Below are 21,465 nucleotides of genomic sequence, written 5' to 3' on the forward strand. Positions count from 1 at the left end.
TGTAAAAGAGTATAATATACAACCTTTTGTGAAAGAAAATACACATGTGCAAAAGCAAAGTATGCATTTGCCATTTGTGCAGAAGTAATACTGAAATGGATAAACCAGAAACAAATGAGATTGGTTACCTACCAAGGGTTGTTGTGAATTGGGTAATAGGGATGAGAAAAAGGTGGAATTTCTTGAGTATATACTTTATATAGCTCTAACTCTTAAAACCTGGTAATGTTTCTCATATCCCAAAATTAGTTGAATAATTGGGACCAGCAAGGATGTAAGTTAACCCAAAATAGAATGCAGACAGTAACAAATGAACCTAACTAATGAATAACATAAGTATAGTGAAGGGGGTGGATATGAAAAGAACTAACCTAAGTAACTTTAGAGAGTAGTATTTTGACTATAGTCTAAAGCTGGAGACAAGAACTGTAAACAAATCCTGTACTACAATTAACTTTGTCACAGTGGTATGGATTAGGAATTCTGTAACTACTTTATGTGAATTTTAGGAATTAGCAAATGAATTATGGATAATGAGAACCAGGTTTTTCACTGTCAGAACTTACAAATATGGAAAGGCAAGGCAAGACTGAACTCTGGTGTTGGATTGTAATTGGAGGTATGATTATGAATATATGGTTATTTATGAGTATGAGTAGTTGGATAGAAATATGGGCCTCTGTGTGTATGTATGTATGTATGTATGTGTGTGTGTTAGTATACACATAAATGTATTTTCTAGCTGTGTTTGCTGGGAGAACTTGGAGGCAGTAACCCAGCCCAGCAACGTTGAATATGTGAGCACCCAGATCTTTGTTTCTAAATACTATATTAAATATAAATGGAACCAGGGATTCCTGGGGGAGAAGTGGGTGACTCTAGGGCTTAGGCAAGGAAATTACAAGATGAGCTCTAGAATACGTTGCGCCACAAAATAAAGAAGTGCTCAAAAAATGATGAGAGCGTGTGGAAAGAACACAGTCAACTTGAGGGGTTGGGGTTTCTAATCAACAAATCGGACACACGTTTAGAAACGAAATATAATAATGAAATATAAAGTACAGAATGAATTGTTTTAGCTCATACTGAAATGAATAATTCTACATAAATCTATATAAATTCCATAAGTAAATGAATATAAATGAATTTATTTGTATATTTCTATTTGAATTTATATTCATTTGTAAATGAATTGTGATAATACGGATTGTGAATATAAATGGCAAATAAATGAAAAAAGGGGACACTTTTTTCTTACTGTAGAGTTTTGATGAATGAATGAAGAATGATGAATTTTTCCTTACAAGGTGGTACTTACTAATTTCCAAGGGACATTCTTCAAAGTAACTAGCCAGTACTTTTTATGAGTATCAGGGTACTGAAAATAAACTGAGAATTTGTCCCAGGTTGGAAGAAAATAAGGAGACATGCTACCTGACCACAGTATGGAATGTCTTGGATTGTATCTTGGGCCAGAAAAGGGACATTAGTTGGACAGTTGGTGAAATTGGAATAAATTATGTAGATTAGATAGTATTTTATCAATGTTAGTTCTGTTGGTCTTTTCATGTATTTTGAAGGTCTTTTGTTATGTCTGATGTACTAGTTCTGTATCATGAAATACTCTTTTATCTCTGGTAATAATCTTTGCCTTGAAGACTATTTAATCTGACTCGAATCTGGTCATGTCAATTTTCTAATGCTTAGTATTTACATGGTGTTTTTTTCAACCTTTTATTTCAACCTTCTTGTGTGTTTATATGTAAAGTGCATTTCTTACAATATATTTTTGGCTCTTTTCTAAATCTTTTCTGGACATGTCTTTTTTGTTTGGAATGTCTAGTCCATTATATTTAATTTGGAATGTGTAGTCCATTATATTTAATTTCTTGTATCCTTTGTATTTTGGTGTTTTTCTCTGGCTGTTTTCAAAGTGTTCTTTCCATTTGGTTTTTAAGAATTTAACTATGAAGTGCCCAGGGAATTGTTTTTTTCCCTTTATGTTTAAACTACTTGTGGTTTTCTTAGTCTTTTGGATATGGGATTTGATGTCTTTCCTCAGTTCAGGAAAGCTCTCTGCCATTATATCTTTTCTGCCCCATTCTTTCTCCCTTCTTGGACTCCCAATTACATGTATGATAGACTGGTACTGCCTCATTTATTTTTGGATGGCTTTATTTTTAAGTCTCCAATCTATTCAGTCTATCCAGTGATTTTTTTTTTTAATTTCAGATATTTTCCAGTTTTAGAATTTTTGATTCTTTCCATGCTCTAATTTCTTGCCCATTCATTTATTATGATATTTTTCTTATTGTCTGTGAACATTGTTAAAATGGCTGCTTTAAAATTATTTACAAATTTCATCATTTTAGTAATTTCATGGATGATTTTCATTAATTCCCTTTTCTTTTGAACATAGGTGGAATCTTCCTGATTCTTTATAAGTCTGGTAATTTTATCCTGGCTATCATGAATAATATATTGTGGAGTGACTTAGTTGTATTTTTCTGAAGATTGATGTTTTTGTTTTATATCAGCCAGTTAATTTTGCTCAAGTCACACTCTAAATATGGTCACCCCTATAGTAGACAGTGGCTGAAATGTCTCTTTAGTTCTTTTAGGCTGCTGGACATCTGTTTTGTTCATGCATAGTTCAGCAGTCAACAAGAGATTTAGGCAGAGTTTAATTGCAGAATTTGGTGTTTTCTTTCTTTCACTCTCCTCCCTGGGCTTTCTCCCCCTTACTTCCAGCTCTTGTGATAGCCTCAAAATATGTCCTCTGATTTTTCAAGCTAGTGAGATTGCTCATTTCTTTTTGAATTCTAGCCAACCAGGCACCAACTAAGGCCTGCTCTCAGGTGAAAATCCTAGTAAAAAGGGGTTACTCTTCCATTGCCATTCCCTTTCCCTAAGGGTTAATGCCTCTCGTTTTCACCTCATTTTGGTTTCTTTCTAGGCTATCTGATAGTTGACTTTTATATTTTATCTGGAACTGAATGCTATCTGTGGAACAGCTACTCCAGCATTACCAGAGGCAAAACTTTAAAGATAAACTCATGTTGCTTTTTATATGCCATATTTAGTTGCTGCTTATTGTTCTAGTATAAACATCCATCATATTTTTTTTTCACTCCCTTGTGACTGACATAGACCTAGGTTGACCCCAGTTCCTGATACTATAAACAGTACCATTTAGAGCATTATCTGTGGAAAGGTTTCTTTGGAATCTGTGTCCCAAGAGTGAGCTTGCTGGATTGTAGCATATTTGCATACCTAATTTCATGAGTGAATGCCCTTCCAGCAGGGCATGGATGTTTTCCTTCATTCACATCTCCAAAAGACTTGAATTACCCGTCTTTCTTATGTTTGCCAATCTGATGGTAGTAATATCTCATTTAAACTTGCATTTTCTGATTTCTAGAGATACACACTTGTTCACAGGTTTTTCACCTGTTATGTGTTGGCTTTGTGCCCATTGCTTATTTTTCTGCTGTGTGTTTTATATCACATCTTTACTTTTCCTTATGATTTGCATTGTTTTGGCCATGTCAAATAAATTCTTTACCATCTCAAGGAAATATTCTCCTACACTTTTTTCTCTCATATACTACTGCCTATATATGATATGAGGTAGAAATCGAACTTTATGTGGATGCAATGTGATAGAACCAGTTTTTTAAGTATGTTTTTTTTTTTTTTTACACTTGTGTTTGGAAGTATGTTTTAGCATATCATTTGAAGGAATTGAGTTGGATAATTTGGTCCTTATCTGTATTAATTGTCTAAATGACTTTTTGTGATCAGATTAATATTTAGGGGGGAACTAATTTTAGTGATGAGTAGAAGTTTATGTAGTAACTTCTGTTAATCCCAGTGGCCAGTTCTTTCATATCTTTCCTGTGTTGACATACTGTATTCATGTAGCTCCTTATTTGTTTCTCTGGCTCTTTGCTTATCTCATTTGATCCTTAGAACAACTCCAGATAGAAAGATTAGGTATTAACTGTTTTAATGGATGTTGAATCATAGTTTCAGTGGTTTGCCTGAGGCTCCTACATCTAGTTTTGTATTTTTCTACCTGTGTTTTTGTTGAGAAGAATTTGTTTGCTCAGGCAGCTATGGGCTATGCTGTTAATGAATAAAAGCCACTTCAATCCATTGTTCTGCTGAGTATGTTTTAAAGGTAATTTTTATGAGGTTTTCTTTTGTTGGCTTATCCCTCTTCCCCCTTTCCCTTTTTCTTGGAGGAGTTGTCTTAAGCTTTATGATTGTAGCAATAATTGGTTTCCGTCACATTAGTACTTTTTGGGGGGAGAGGACTACAGGTAAATAGTTTCATTTAGAGATTTGCCTACGGAACCTTAGATGTTGTGAATGCTGTTACTCTATAAGTACTAGAGTTTTGGTATCTTTAAAGTCATACATATTATAAATTTTTTCCGTAGGATATCTAGCAGTCTATCATTTAAACTTAGATTTTAACTCCTTTTGCACTTAGATTTTTTAAAGCATTTTTGGTATATGCTCTGTTGCTTGGAAACTTGATGGTTATAGATAGATTAAGCACTTGAAGGTAAAATACTTCTCTAGCTTCATCAGTGTTACTAAATAAGGATGAAATTATTTGTTATTAAATAAGTTGAGATGATTATACAATTGATTTGGCAAATTCTTTAAAAGGCATATTTTAATACTTTATTGTATTGAATGTTTTACTGGCGTTACTCTGAAACATTGCCAATTATCCACAAGTGTCTAGTGTTAAGGGAACAGTCAGTAATGTAATTAGCACTTTTTTCTTTTAGTTGGTTGTAAGAAGTATGCTAAAGTATCAGTATTATGTAGTAAGTCTCTCTTTTGTTTAGTATTAAGTAGTAGATCTTAATATATGAGCTAATTCTTCAAAGATACCAATTTATTTTTCTTTAAATCTCTTTTTTCTGCTCTTTAGAGGAAGTATCATTCTGCAAAGGAAGCTTATGAACAACTTTTGCAGACGGAAAACCTTTCTGCACAAGTAAAGGCAACTGTCTTACAACAGTTAGGTATGTAATAGTGTACATTTAGTGTATTATAAGTATTTCTCTTTATGATTTTTACATGTCAAGGATGGCAAATATGTGGCTCATGTATTCTATTCTTTTTTCTTCTTTTACCCAGAGTTGATAGAATTAACTGAACTCAGCATATTTCCACCTTCAGCCAAGCATTGTCCATCTCATTATAGTTCTTCAGTACAGCTAGTCTTTTTAAATTCTCAGAATTATTCTCTAGTACTTAACCTATGGGTAAAGGGAGTTGAATACTTCCTTTGTGCCAAATATGCTTAGCACTGAATGAAGTTAAGTGATTTGTGTAAAATTACTTACTGGTTGGTCAGCTTGCTTTCACAGCTCTGTCAATAATATTAACTAAAACAGTTCATTTAAAAGTTGTGGAACGTCTAACAGTAGAGTTTTTGTATACATGCAATTCTATTCTAACGTTGAGGATGAAGAAATGTAGCCATTTAGATGTAATATGTCACTGACCAAGAGAGTGATTGAGTTCCTTATGTTTAGTTTTGTTGTGTAGTTACTGAGTCATGTTTCTTGTAGGTGTTATTTTGGTGTCCCCCTTTCCCCCAATCTTTAGTTTATTTGTTTTTGGTCTGGGCAATAATTTATTCTTAATTTGTAACCAGTGTTGTAGTAATATGAATGTTTTCACAATGTGACTATTTTTATATAATGTTAAAAATCACTTAAGCCTAGAGTTTATCACTGATCTTCATGATACTGATACATATTATATGATTAATTAATCAAAATGGACACATTGCCCTAATATAATATAAAACTTTGGATTTTAGCTTTCTTTTAATTTAATCTCTGGTTAGAATTTTATGTGAGTTATCCATACTTTTAAAAATTATAGAAGTATTTGAATACTTTTAAAATAAGTTTACAGATCATGTTTGAGTAGTGTGAATTTGTATCTTTAAATTAAAACAAGTTTATTCCTCTTTCTTTGTCCCTCCCCGACTCATGTGTGCACACTCTTTCAACTAAATAAAATCTTTAAAAAAAATTAAAACGTGCAGTAAAGGTTTTGTGCTAGTTCTTAAGTAAAAAGAACAAAATGCCTTTAGCATAAGGCAGCTTACTCATTCAGCTAATATTTGAATATGAACTTTTTTTTAATTCACACTATAAGTTTTTATGCATTTTAGCTGCAGTGAAGAATATGTCAATAGCAAAAATGTACATACCCCTTTTAAATTTAAGAAATAGATCAAAATAGTTTTCAATTTTATCTGAATCACCTGTCCTCTTTGACATTGGCTTACCATATTCCAGAGTGTGTAACTATAATAAATTTTGAAAGGAAAAATACTTCTCCTAATTAAGTCTAACTTATGTCTGCACATCAGTTCTTCCTACTTCCTTGTCACTGCTGCTTAAGCAGCTCCTTTTAGAGCTTGTTTCTCTAGGTTCCATTCTTACTAGTAATAGCAAGGAATAAAGGAACAGATGAATAAATGTAAATGTAGTGATTGACGTGTATTTCCACAAAACATAGTAACTCAATCTCCTTGAAATAATATTTTGGAGCACAGCAACTATAATAAATGTCAGAAAATAAGGGTCCTTATTTGTTATATATGATATGGACTATATACAAAGAACAGAGCTGATTTTATGCATTTGAATTGATCCACAACTGAAATATAATTTGCCCAGCAAATTAAACCAAATTATTCCTGCGTGTCTTGAAGTTTTTAGAATACAGTATTTCATGATCCAATCTTTTGATTGCTTGCATCGCCCTTTCCTTTCCTTCCCCCTTTTCCCTTTCCCTTTCTCTATCCTATGCTATCAAAATTATGCATATTTAAAGTGTACAACATGATGTTTTGCTATACCTGTACATAGTGAAATGATTAGTATTGTCAAGCTAATCAACATATCCATCTACTTATATAGTTTACCATTTGTTTATGTGTGGTGATACACCCAAAACCTACTCTCTCAGCAAATTTCCAGTATATATTACAATATTATTAATTACAGTCATTCTTCTGTGCAATACTCTCTAGACTTATTCATCCTACATAACTATAACTTTGTACCCTTAGACCAGTATCTCCCCATTCCCCTACCTCCCCATTCCTGGTAACTACCATTCTACTATCTGCCTCTGTGTATTCACTTTTTGAGAATCTCATATCATTGAGATTATGCACTATTTACATTTATTTTTTTTATTTTTTTTATAACTTTATTTTTTTTATTTTTTTTTTAATTTTTATTTATTTATGATAGTCACAGAGAGAGAAAGAGAGAGAGGCAGAGACACAGGCAGAGGGAGAAGCAGGCTCCATGCACCCGGGAGCCTGATGTGGGATTCGATCCCGGGTCTCCAGGATCGCGCCCTGGGCCAAAGGCAGGCGCCAAACCGCTGCGCCACCCAGGGATCCCACTATTTACATTTATTAAACATTTGTGGTACTCATTTTATGCCATTCTTATTTGCACCATTTCAATATACTTTTCTTAGTCTTGGGTGTTTTTTTTTTTTTTTTTTTTTTTTTTTTTAAATGTTGAATGCTTTAGAGTTTTTATTCTAGGTAAGTTGTGAATATATGTGGCCAATGCCAGGGAAGTAGGGTTATATGTTTGTGTTGTACTCTGAGCTATCATTGATTAAATGGTCTTATGGAAGACCATTTCTTATGGAAATGGAAATGCAGCTAAATTTCCTTGGAAATAAACACTGAGTTAATAGACTATCTTGGGAGAGTCTTAAAATGTATGTAAAATTTTACATAGAGCACTGAATAAAATTGAACATCTTTATATTCTTTGTTTCATAACTTGGAATTTTTTCAAATACCAAAATTAGAAAAGAGGAACTGTAGTTTGTAATCTACTAAATGTAATCTGCTAAGTGCTTAATATTGTTTCAGTTTCTCTGGAAAGAAGTTCTTTATAGGTTTGACTCTACCTTCCTATGAGAAACAGACTTCTTATGATCAGAATTGACAGTTCTAAATTTTGGGAATGTGTATGCTAAACTAAATGAAATTGACTGAAAAAAATATTTTTACTCTCAGTTTTCTGCTTGGTATTCTTAAAAACAAAAGAACAATTAAGTCATTTAGGTAAATATTTTTTAATCATATACTATAGGTTGGATGCATCACACTGTAGATCTTCTGGGAGATAAAGCTACCAAGGAAAGCTATGCTATTCAGTATCTCCAAAAGTCCTTGGAAGCAGATCCTAATTCTGGCCAGTCCTGGTATTTCCTTGGAAGGTGAGACTATACTTGTTTTGCTTTTGTTTATTCCAGCTAAGAGATTTGAATTACGAGATAAAATGTTTGCTTGCATTTATAACCTAATCAGTGTATTTCTTTAAATATGTTATCACAAAGATTTTTGAAAGTTAAATAAAAGAGAACTTCTGAATGTGGTAGTTTTCTCACAGCATAATCTGGTCTACCAGGACGTTTCTTATTTGGCTTGTTGGATTTTCATTTGACTTGAATTGTTGCTAGTTTTTAAAAAGTCTTATCAGATAGTAGTTCTTCATTCTAGTATTTAAATGCCTTTTCTTCTGATTTCTAGTATTTTATTTATATGTCTGTTTAACAGAACAGAATTAATTTCTTATTCTGCCTGGTGACCACCAGTAGGCAATGGGACCCTGCTCTTTGTAATTTTGAATAATGGTATATACGTTAGAATGGACATAGTTTGATTAAAAGTAGGTCTCAAATCAGTTATACTTAAAATCTCACAGTGAGAAAGTAGATGCATTATTATTGGACTTATTGGAACAGTAAAGTGACATATAATGAAAATAGTTTTCTGCAAGTTTATGAACTTTTCTCTGTACTTTAAATCCCAAAATTGTGCTTACTGATTATCTGAAATCAGATATGTATATGTATTTGATAGATTTGTATACATATACATTTGTATATGTATCTGATAGATTATATTTTGGGGCCATTATTAGGTTATAATTTGGTTCCTAACCGGTTTTAGTTTTTGTGGTATGGTGGAAAGATCAATGTACTAATTGCTGAGAGACCTGGATTCAAGCCTTAGGTAGGCTACTATATGTGGAATCATGGATAGTACAATTAAACTTCTTGATGTTAAATTTCTTGATGCTTTTAACCTATTAAATAAGAGGATTATTTTAGATCATTGGTCTTAATAGGGGACTCTCTTGTCCCATAGGAGACATTTTATAATGTCTGGAGATACTTGGTTATCACAACTATGGGGAATGCTTCAGGTATTTAAGTGGGACAGCCCTCTATGACAAAAGATTATCTGACCCAAAATGTCAGTGCTGAGGTTGGGAAACCCTGGTTATAGATTATCTGTTAGATACCTTCTTACCCTAAAGGTTTCAATTTTATGATTTTTTTGAAATTATCCTATTTTAATTTGAAGCTTTTTGAGTTTGCCAAATAATCACATTACGTTTTAGTGTTTTGCATGGTTTCATTTTTCCTTTAAATTTAGTGAAGTGTGTGTGAGATGGAGTAATATTAAGATTTTTTAAAATAAAATTTTGATTAGTCATTAATAGTGTACAATAAGAGTCAGCTGGGAAAGTACCTATTGTTAGCAGAAATTTTCTAATACCTTCCAAGGTTTATAAAATCATCTAATTTGGATTGCTCACTAGTAAAGCTGGAGAGTCCAAACTTTTTCTTTCTCTTTCACTGAAGGTATTTAGGAGCAGAAAGTGGATCTTACCATCTTTGTATATCCTCGCCTAGCAAGGTGGCTTTTCAGTAAATGTAATAAATGAACTGACAACACCATTTGCGTTTGGAGGTAGCACCATTGCTAGTGTTAATGTTGCACAGTGGGAGGCCTCATACAGTGACTGGAAAGGAGGTCCAGTACTGGGAAATAGGAGCTGCCTAGTCATCGCCTCTAGTGTTAACATTTACATTATGAACATTTCTTTTAATACAGGTTAAAAGATGTGTGTGCCAGAAATTATTTTCCTTTTGACCTAAGATAATTAGTTTAATACAATACAGTAGGGTTGATGTCTTTTTAGTATATTAAAAAAAAAGTCTAGGCATTTTAACATCTAATATTACTATTTTAGTAATGCTGTAATTTTCAGCTCAATGAGCAGTATTTCACAATAGGGGATTTTTGTTTTTGTTTATTTTAGTTAACGGACTTTTTTTTTTCCTGACTTTACATTTTAAGCCACTGAGATGCTTTTGTTTGAATTTTTTCCAGATAAAATTTTCCAAACATATAACATGCTTTACCGATTTCACAAATATAAAGGATACTTACCACAGTTTAATTTGTTTTGGAGTTCAAGATTATCATATTAGATGTTCATTTTTTATCCCCAATAACCTAATTTGACAATTGATTTAGACTTTTTTCATTAATTTTTTACTTTTTTTTTGACCTTTCATTGCCTTGTAATATGTTGTTTCTAATCTGTTTTGTTGTGAGAAAATTTTTATAAGTAAATATGTTTTAAAAGTTATTAAAGCTTTCAATGAAGATATCAAGTATCAGTAAAGAGCTTTGGGATTTTCTAAGGTTTTTTATTAACTTTTGCATTCAGGTCTGTGTTGAAGATGTCATTTGGCTTGTGTATATCCTAATACAAGGGTAATGTGATAATACTCTTATACTAGTACTAATCATTGACATTATTATCACAGAACTGTAGAATGTTAGAGCTAGAAGGGACCAGGGAGGTCACCTGCTTCACTCTGTAAACTTTGTCATTTTACAAATGTAGAAAGTGAGTTCAGAGGAGTAAAAATGTGCTGTCCAAGGTCACAGTCACACATGTAACTACATCAGAATAGGAACTAGAGCCTAGGTTCACTCATTGCTTTTTCAGAGACACAAGGCTGTCTCAGAGGGACTTAGTTAAGTTTTATTAGAGGAAAAGTGGTTGGTGGTTAGATTGGGACATCTGTATTTGGGTACATTGGTTTCCTGTTTTCACTTTGTAGGAATGGAATATGGAAACATTGGTTTGGGGAATTACTGCTTATTCCTCCCAGTAGTTAGGTAAATTTGTCTATAAATCTGAGATTTGGCTTAGATCTAACAATGACAAACACAACGTGTTTACTACTATCTGTTAAGCATTCCCTTCCTTTGTAGTGTCTGTCCCTGTTTGGCATCATTAATGATTTCTCCTGAATTCTCCCTTCATAAAAGTTGCAGGTGCTCTCTGACACTGCCTTCTCTGCCTCAGTCACTGACATTTCATATTGCCCAAACCACAAGATTAGTGATTCCTTAGGCTTATTTTCACCTTCCCCTTGTACTGTCCTATGTTCTTAAATCCTCTCTTCTATATGGATGAGTTCTAAATCTAGGTTTCTACATTTCAAGGTATTAAATTTCAGGACCACATCCCCTATTCCTTACCTAACATTATCCGTTTTACTGTTCTTACCTCACGTCAAAGTAAGCATGTTTCGAACCTCATTCATCATCATTCTTTCTTAAACCGTCTCTTCTCCTTTTATTTTTGCCAGTGAGGTTGTCTTTTTTTTTTTCTCCTAAACTCTCTTTGCTTGGGATCCCTGGGTGGCTCAGAGGTTTGGCGCCTGCCTTCGGCCTAGGGCATGATCCTGGAATCCCAGGATCGAGTCCCACATCGGGCTCCCTGCATGGAGCCTGCTTCTCCCTCTGCCTGTGTCTCTGCCTCTCTCTCTCTCTCTCTGTCTCTCATGAATAAATAAATATTTTTAAATAAATAAACAAACAAACAAACTCTCTTTGCTCAGCCTTAAATCTAAGTTTTGACCCCCCTCTCCCCTCATGGTTATCTAATCAGTCAGTCACAAAGTCTTTATCTAGTCTTTTTGGTTTACTATTTCTCCTTTTCTCTTTCTTGCCACTCTCATTACTTTGACCCCAATTTTGGGCTGTTCCAAACCAGTGAGTATAGCTGCCTTCTTTTTTACTGTCCATAATCTATTTTCCTTTCAGTTGATCCCTACACACTGTTAACAGATTAATATTCCTATAAAGTTCTTTCATGATACTATTTCCCCTGTTAAAAGAACAAAAACTTCAGGGTATCCTTGGGCTGAATTTATAATGCTCTACTCTTTGTATCTGTGCTTATATACGTTAGGTTTTGCTCATACTGTTCAGACAACATTTTGAAATGCCTTCTCTCATCATTTCTGGATCAGTGGTTCCCAGACTTTTGGATTACAGGAATCAGTAACATTTCAAAGAATAATTATGAGGATCTAAATATGCTATTTGGGCATGGAAAAACATTTAAGAATTTTTTGCTGTTTACTCAGCCAGTTGTTTTTCAGAATAAGTTGGTTACAATATAAATACTAATTAGTTTAATGGTTTAATGGAAAATTTATGTATGTATATGTTGTTTTTCCATTTTATTTTCATGGTCAAATTGCCATATATTAGCTAATAATAGGTAATCCCTGATCTAAACGATATACATCTATACATATTCAGATTCCTTAATGTTATCCTTCCCTTTCTTCTCCTAAATCCTGTAGTGTGTATTGTGATGTCTTCTACCCTAAATTCTCAGACCAGTTATTGTCTGTGCCAGCCATAGGATGCAGCATCATGACATTTGTAATGTGTCTTGAACTCTCAACTAAATTATAAGCTCCTTGAAGTCAGGGACTGGGTTGTTTTTTTTTTTTTTTTCCCTTAGTGCCAGGCACTACGAAAATAATTTCTGTATTTATAGTTTCAGCTGCTACTCTGTGTATCCATCTGGTACATCTGCATTAAGAAAATGACAGGTCCTTGAAACTTTTTTTTCTTAAAGATTTTATTTATTCATGAGAGACACAGAGAGAGAGGCAGAGACATAGGCAAAGGGAGAAGCAGGCTCCATGCAGGGAGCCTGATGTGGGACTCAATCCCAGGACTCCAGGATCATGCCCTGAGCCAAAGACAGACACTCAACCATTGAGCCACTCAGGAGTCCCAGGTCCTTGAAACTTTAATCATACCTTCTACCCTTACGTGTCATGAAATAATGCACTCACCTTACTATTACTGATTTTGATATTTAGCTTGATCTTACTTGCGTCTTAATATTTGTATTTTTTTTCCGAATTACAGAATGATTGACCTCATGGTTATTATTTAGGAAAGGAGAATTGAAATCTGATTCAGCAAGTCTTACATAGAATGGTTTTCTTGGTTTTTAACTCTGTATTTTTACTGAATGTAAGCTATATAAATAGATAAAATGATTTAAGTGGAATGGCACGTGCATGTGTATGCACGTGTGCGCTTTCAACTCAATATATTGAAGTAATATTGTCTTTAATTATTTTAATATTGTTCATTAATGCGGTGTGCTTTAGTACTTATCAGAAAGACTATAATAAATTTTACTTAATGGTTAATTATAATGTACACCACAATTTATTTTTATATATATATACACACACACACACACACATACATACATACACATAAACACATTCACAGAAATATGTCAGCTTATTAGGATATTTTTATTTGCTTTGATATATGTAGTCCATTATTCAGCAGATTAATCAATCAGTATTAACTGAGTTATCTGGATTTTTTTTTTCCCTCCCCTCTCAGGTGCTATTCAAGTATTGGGAAAGTTCAGGATGCCTTTATATCTTACAGGCAGTCTATTGATAAATCAGAAGCAAGTGCAGATACATGGTGTTCAATAGGGTAAGATGTCATATAAAACTAATGGTGTCATACTTGGTATACACCAGTTGCATCATATGTAATGTACTTGGTAGTTCATATCACATATGAAGCTAAGTAGTTCTTCTTAGTTGACCTATTTTTTTTTATTACTTTCTCTTTCTAGCGTGCTATATCAGCAGCAAAATCAGCCTATGGATGCTTTACAGGCTTATATTTGTGCTGTACAATTGGACCATGGCCATGCTGCAGCCTGGATGGACCTAGGCACACTCTACGAATCCTGCAACCAGCCTCAGGATGCCATTAAATGCTACTTAAATGCAACCAGAAGCAAAAGTTGTAGTAATACCTCTGCACTTGCAGCACGAATTAAGTATTTACAGGTAAAACTTTTAAATAGCAATTTTTTAAAGGCACATGTTTCCCCATGACACTCAGGCAGGAGGCGGGTGGCTGGAAAGTTTGTCTAGTTGTGTTTTGATGTCTATAATTTGTTTCCATATTTTGTAAACATACCATAGCTTGTAATATTATTTTACTTTTCATTTTAAGTAAGATATGCAGTATTTAAAAGATGATCTTTTGCACATTTACTGTTGATGCATATTAATTTACATAATTTTTTTCTATGTACTGTCTACATTTTTAAGTTGTCATAGCATTTTAGAAAAAAGAACACAAACACTGTCTTTCACTCTTGCTTGGAGTTTCATGAGAAGACAGCTATGAGAACTCTGAAAACAGAGCTTAGCTTTGTTTTAATTCTCACAAAGGTTTATATTCCGGTTACCCTCTTTATACTTAGTATCTTTCTGAAACCCCAAATTAAGAATCTATTTTCTTTTAAAAACAATTAGTTATAGCATTTAGGAAGATATAGTGGACTTGCTCTTACTCAAGTAGGCTTGTGTTAAATTTGCTTTTTACATAATTTTTCCTAGGCTCAGTTGTGTAACCTTCCACAAGGTAGTCTACAGAATAAAACTAAATTACTTCCTAGTATTGAGGAGGCGTGGAGCCTACCAATCCCCGCAGAGCTTACCTCCAGGCAGGGTGCCATGAACACAGCACAGCAGGTGAGAAGTTGGGTTATGTTCTGCAGGTGCCCAGCTTTAAGGGTTCTTTTCAATCTATAGTGGTCAAGCGTATTTTACTAAGTACAGGAGGCTTTTATTAATGAAAAGCCTTTTGCTTTAATTGCAAAGGGATTCTAGATCAAAATAAAACTCCCTCTGATATGGGAAGAAATTTTGGGGTGCCAATTTAGAACCTTTGTGCATTTTCATGATTTTGAAGATTTCTTAAAATAATGCTACAGTGGTTTGTTTAATTTTTAAAGCAGTTTTTCAAAGGAAGGTACACATTCCTCCATTGAAGATTCATTTGATTTTGATTTTCAATAATTGCAATCAGCGATGTCCACATAGCTTTGAAAAGTATGCAGTTTGTAAAGTTTTATAATTTGAAGGAATGAACTAAGAATATATAGAACCCTATTTTTGTCTTCCTTCTGTGATTCTTAGGCATGTAAACCTCATCATCCAAATACTGAACCTGTATTAGGCCTCAGTCAAACACCAATTTCACAGCAGTCCTTGCCACTACACATGATTCCTTCTAGCCAAGTAGATGACCTGTCCAGTCCTGCCAAGAGGAAAAGAACATCTAGTCCAACAAAGGTATATGTTTTAGAGAAATAGAAAATCCCAGTCAAAAAGGAAACTCCTAACTGCCCTGAACTTGTGCAGTTTGAATATATCTTGTCCTTTATTTTAAATCTGTGGACATCAAAGAGTGAAAGGTTTGAGTTTTTCCATCCCAGATTCTTAGCATCATATTAAATATAGAAAGTAGGGATAAATTTGCATTCATCAAATCATTTTATTCATCTCCCTGCCGTTAAGATCTCAACACACTTCTCATCATCACTTTTCTCCTGACATTGAGATAAGTTTATTGTTGGATCTAGTGGACAATGTGCTATTTAGGTTAGCCATTTGGGCCATAGTTTAGGGGTGGGCCTTTTTGGGTGGCTTATTAAAGAATCAATATTTTTGTTTTAAATTTATGATCTCCCAGATTTATTATGCATGTAAAATTATCTTTAAAAGAATTTAATGTCATAACATGTTTTATATGTAAATATTCCAATTCATAGTCATTTGGCCTTCATTAGTCATTGTTAGTAACTCTATGCATTTAACCAAATATTCTTTAATTTTTTTTTTTTTTTTTTTTTTTTTTTACAATTTTCCTCAGAATACTTCTGATAATTGGAGTAGTGGCCATGCAGTGTCACATCCTCCAGTACAGCAACAAGCTCATTCGTGGTGTTTGACACCACAGAAATTACAGGTATGTAAGATACACTTTAGACAAATTGTTTTTCCTCTTAAAAAAAGAGTAAAAGCAGTAAACTTTAAATTTTTAAGTATTCTTCAAGTTGAATAGCAGTAAATCCAATTAATATGCACATAAGTAAAATAAACACACTTTTAAACAGGTAGTATATTCATATGGCTCAAACTGCATCCATACGATTATAGACTGTATAAATTCTCCTTTCAGCTCCTGCTCCTACCCACTTAGTTCTCCTTTTAACAGCCAGCTAGTGTTATTAGTTTACCTATCTTTCTTTCCTCAGATATGTCATGCATGTACAAGCAAATATGTATCCTCCTTCTTTCGTTGTTACTATTTTTCTCCTTTTTTTTACCTAAATGGTAGAATGCTAGATGTATTCTTAACAATGTATTTTTATAGACCTTTCCATGTCAGTATGTAAAGAGCTTCTTTGTTCTTTTATAGCTGCAGTATATTTCTTTATGTAGATGTCACACCTTTATTTAAGCAGAGCACTAGTTTTGGATAGTCAGGCTATCTTCAAACTTTCCTTTTCTAAACAGTGCTACATTGAGTGTATTTGTCATGCATTTTTAAGCTTAAAGAACTTTCTGTGTAAATACTGAAAAATACTGTTTTAACGAGTAAAATTTTATGCCCATTTGTCTCAAATATCACATTATAGTAAATCTCTTTAGATGAATGTTTATTTCTTACCTTCTTAAACTTCTTAAAGGGCTTCATCCTGGGGTTGATTGCCATTGACCAGGAATCTGTCTTTGACTAGACAGCAGTTCTGAGTTGGTCTAGTCATTTCAGGACAAGGTTGCTTAGAATAGTGAGCTTGAGCTGGTTTCTTAGATATGCCTTTGACTGTATTCTCCTTTCTTCTTCTTCTAGCACTTGGAACAGCTCCGTGCAAATAGAAATAACTTAAATCCAGCACAGAAACTGATGCTGGAACAGCTGGAAAGTCAGTTTGTCTTAATGCAACAACACCAAGTGTGTATAGCATTTTTTTCCCCTAAAATTTGTTAGAATTTTGAGTATTTTTCTTGACTAAAACATCCTTTTAGAGCATGTTCATGCCCACTTCTTTCTGCCAGTATTTGGTGGAATTTAGTAATCTTACTTCTTAAACTACTAATAATGGACAGAGATTTTTAGGTAAAAAACAGCTGTAAATTTAATTTTGAGCATAAGACTGGGTATTTTGTTATGTATTTACATGCTATTTTGCCTGTGTTCTAAGAGTTTATTCATATTATTTAATACTTAACAAACTATCCTAAACTGAGGTGAGATGTTTTTAGGACTTGTTTAGTTTGGAGGGTCTGGCATATAAATATTCTAGAATGAAAATTTGATATCCCCTGTTTTGTGCTTAAGGAAAAAGACCTATAAATTCTGAAGTTTTCATAATTTTCCGCTGCTTTCTTTTATCATTACCAAAGAGATGTTTCTGAAAACAGATTTCTGCTTTTCTGAGGAAGCTAATCTAAATATGAACAAACAAAATTTCTTGTTTCTAAAACTGTATTTTTCAACCTAGAGAAATTAAATGTTAGGGTAAAATCAGAGATTACCTGGTTATACACCTTCATATTCCAGTTCTCTACCTAATGGGCCACACTACAGCATTTATTTTTCATTTGCTTTTTCACAGATGAGACAAACAGGAGTTGCACAGGTACGATCTACTGGAATTCCTAATGGGCCAACAGCTGACTCATCACTGCCTACAAACTCAGTCTCTGGCCAGCAGCCACAGCTTGCTCTGACCAGAGTGCCTAGCGTCTCTCAGCCTGGAGTCCGCCCTGCCTGCCCTGGGCAGCCTTTGGCCAACGGACCCTTTTCTGCAGGCCATGTTCCCTGTAGCACATCAAGAACGCTGGGGAGTACAGACACTATATTGATAGGCAATAATCACATAACAGGAAGTGGAAGTAATGGAAACGTGCCTTACCTGCAGCGAAACGCACTCACTCTACCTCATAACCGCACAAACCTGACCAGCAGCGCAGAGGAGCCGTGGAAAAACCAACTATCTAACTCCACTCAGGTAATAGAAGGACTAACTGCCTTGTTGGCTCCTCACATAATAGTTGTCTTTATTTGGTATTATGTATTTTGAGAGGAAAAGAAATAGAAGTTTGAAGAACTGTTTTTATGAGCATTTTACAGTACTATAATGTTATTAGCTACATTTTGACTCCCTATACACACACACACAAATATGTTTTTTTCTCCATTATAAAATTCTCTCCCATGCACACGCACACATACACACCCACATAATCTTGGAACTTTCCAAAAAAAAAAAAATAGATCATACAGTCCCCAAAAATTTACTGTTAATTTACAATGGCATAAACATTTATGTAATGCTACTTAGTTCATTTCTACATATATTACCTACTTAAGATCAGGTGCTTATGCTAAGTTTTAGATATTCACTGTGGTGGGTGAAAAAGACCATTAGAGAAACGGTTACTATAAATTACTGTGAAGCATAACTTTGGTGAAAAGTGTTGCCAGAGTACCTAGGAGGGCACATAAACTGAGATGTTGGAGTCTCCAGAAATTAGAGAATTTGGGAGTGGGGAGAGTTGGTAAAGTGCTCCTAGAGTATAGATTATGAAGAAGGAGGGGTGAAATATGAGGCTGAGGAAGGTAGAGAAAGTTGCCTATCTGTCTCAAAGGCAAAGTGGAGCCCTTGAAGTTTTCAGAACAGAATAATGGATTTCATGAACATTATTTCTATCAAAGATACCTGCCATATTTTACTCAGTTCACTGTTAGACATATAATTTCTTAGTTTTTACTAAATATTCATGCACATAGTTTCCCCTATGTTTTGGATTGTTTCCATGGAACAGGTGTTTCAAAGTGGAACTGAAGGGTCAAAGAGTAAACATCAAAAAAAAATTTTTTTGCCAACACACATTGCCAAATTATTTGTGCCTTTATTAGTCCATTTTAAGAAATATTTGACTTACTGCTAGTTAGCCTTGTTATTGATCAAACCGAGATAATTTCCTTTTCTAAGACTTTGAAGTTTATTCTTGAAGTATTACTGTTGCTGGGACGATCCCTTCTATTATGATTAGAAGTTTAATTTATTCTTAAATGTTGAGCACCTACTATGTCCATGTCCTATTTCAGGTTCTGGGGATAAATCCACAAACACACAAAAATGTCTCCATGCAGGTGAAAAAACAATAAAACAGTCTATATAGAACATTAGGTAATGATCTGATTAGTTCTCTGGAATTAGAAAGGGGAGCTGGGGAGCACTAGAGATCAGTGGTAGAGGATTCACAGGAAGGTCCGGGAAGGCTTCACTGGAAGGTGACGTGAATAAAGACCTGAAGGAGTTATAGAAGTGAACCTTAAAGGTATTTGTGGTAAGAATTTTACAATTCCAGGGAACAGCAAAGAGCAATAGGCCCTATGGTAGGGAGTGTATTTTGCATTTTTTGAGTCAAATCAAGGTGGCAAGCATGGCTGAGCCAGGCCAACAAAGGTGAGAAGGGAGGTAAATGTCCAGCTGGAAACAAGCTGGCTAAATCATGTTCAGCCTTGTAGGCCATTTTAAGGGTATTGAATTTTACTGTATGCTACATGAGAAATTGTAGGGGAGTTTTGAGTGGAGGAATAACATGTTCTGACTTAGTTTTTAACTAGATCTTCTCTGGTGCTCTGTGGATAGACTAAAGGAGGCAAAGATAAAAATGATATGACCGATTTGGAGATATATTGCTGTAATCCAAGTTAAGAGGTGGTGGTCGCTAGATCCAGAATGGCAACAGTAGAAGTGGTCAGCTTTTGGATTCATTTGGAAGTTAGAACTGATGGGATTAGCTAATAGAGTGGGGTGTGAGAGAGGGGAGTCCAAGCTAGCCTGACTCAACTCAAGGGATGGACGAGTCTGGGTGAGATCACCATGCAGGAGGTATAGAGGGGGTAGTGAGTAGATGGAGGAAGAAGATTCAAGACTGTGAGCCTTAGAGCATTCCAGTGTGATAGGTCAAGAAATTGAAGAACTAGTAAAGAAGATTAGAAGGGGAGTGACCTGTGAGGTGGTAGTAGGAGATCTAGGAGAATGTGAGTGATTCCCTGGAAGCCAAGTGAGGAAAATCTTTCAAGGAAGAAAGCATGATCAAAGTATAAATCATGTAGTGCTCCTAGGTCTAGTAAGGTTGAAGACTGGGAATTGACCATCTGAGGTATTTGGTGACATTGCTGGGACCAGGAAGAACTAAGGCTAAATCTACTCCATGACCATGACCTGCTTTTGTTACTGTTTTTGTTTTTACAGCCACAAATGAAGAAAGAATTTTTCATTTTTAAAGCATTAAAAAAAAAAAAAAAGAATGTAACAGACTGTATGGCCCACAAAGCCTAAAATATTCGCTGTGTGACACTTTACAAAAAACGTTTGGATAACAACAATTTCAGTGAATTGGTGAGGGCAAAAGCCTAACTGTAGTTGGCTTCAACACTAAAATGGAAGGAGAGAAATTGAAAGCAATAAATACAGACCGTTCCAACACAGAGACTTTAAAAGTCATGTGGGCTGTACACTACACAGTGTCAGAGGTACCATCCTCATAGATCATGACATAAAAAGGAAGGAGAGAAACAGGTGGTAGCTGAAGGGGAAGTGGGATTAACAGTTGTTTTTTGTTTTAAATTTAAGTTGGAAGAAATAAAGACATTTGGGGGGTAGGGCAGTGAAAGCTAATGGGGCAGGGTGTGGTAGAGAGGGAGATATTAACACAGGAGAAAGAGGAGAGAATTCTTTTTTTTTTTTAAATAAATTAATTTTTTATTGGTGTTCAATTTACCAACATACAGAATAACACCCAGTGCTCATCCCGTCAAGTGCCCCCCTCAGTGCCCATTAACCCCCACCCCCCGGAGAGAATTCTTAGAGTAGGTGAGAGGATGGGATTTTGGGGGTTCTGGGTCTTTCAACATTAAAAGATTGTTAAAAAGGTAACACGCAATTTTTGTTAGAATGCCTATAGTGCTAAGGTATAATTGGCAGTTAATAAATGAGAACCTGTGTTACTATTGTAACTTATGATTCTGTTATTCTTTATTATGTCTAATTTCCCTGACTTGCTTAGATTTTCAGTAAATGCTCTTTTAACTCCACTTTGGAAATACTGCTGTCTTTTAAAAACATAATTCCAATGAAAGAACCTTCAGTTAACAGGCCATGAGGCCTCTGTATATGACAGAATACTAAGTGGCAGAGAGCCACAGCCTTGGTTTCACAGGCTCCCAGGCCAGTCAGTGTCCGTAGAAGCTTTATAATTTGGTAATGCAGTTGGGAAAGTTGTCTAAAAAATCTCATTGAATTGATTCTAGGTCAGAAGTTTCCTAAATGAGGTTGCTGCATGACCACCATA

General features: G+C 34.5%; 1 protein-coding gene across 5 annotated transcripts in view; it reads left to right on the plus strand.

Moving 5' to 3' along the window:
* The window catches only part of KDM6A (lysine demethylase 6A), a 213,745-nt gene that overhangs the window by 146,423 nt on the left and 45,857 nt on the right, over positions 1-21,465 (plus strand). The window contains exons 9-17 of one of the 5 annotated variants that reach the window (XM_055337661.1): positions 4,952-5,045; positions 8,172-8,298; positions 13,622-13,720; positions 13,866-14,085; positions 14,644-14,778; positions 15,226-15,381; positions 15,962-16,057; positions 16,946-17,047; positions 17,712-18,107. In XM_055337661.1, the coding sequence (XP_055193636.1) occupies positions 4,952-5,045; positions 8,172-8,298; positions 13,622-13,720; positions 13,866-14,085; positions 14,644-14,778; positions 15,226-15,381; positions 15,962-16,057; positions 16,946-17,047; positions 17,712-18,107 (1,425 nt within the window). The remainder of the gene's footprint in view (positions 1-4,951; positions 5,046-8,171; positions 8,299-13,621; positions 13,721-13,865; positions 14,086-14,643; positions 14,779-15,225; positions 15,382-15,961; positions 16,058-16,945; positions 17,048-17,711; positions 18,108-21,465) is intronic. The other 4 variants (XM_055337662.1, XM_055337665.1, XM_055337664.1 and 1 more) reach the window with 4 other exon arrangements.

This window comes from Nyctereutes procyonoides, unplaced genomic scaffold (assembly GCF_905146905.1).
Source record: "Nyctereutes procyonoides isolate TBG_1078 unplaced genomic scaffold, NYPRO_anot_genome, whole genome shotgun sequence".
NCBI classification, from domain to species: Eukaryota; Metazoa; Chordata; class Mammalia; order Carnivora; family Canidae; genus Nyctereutes; species Nyctereutes procyonoides.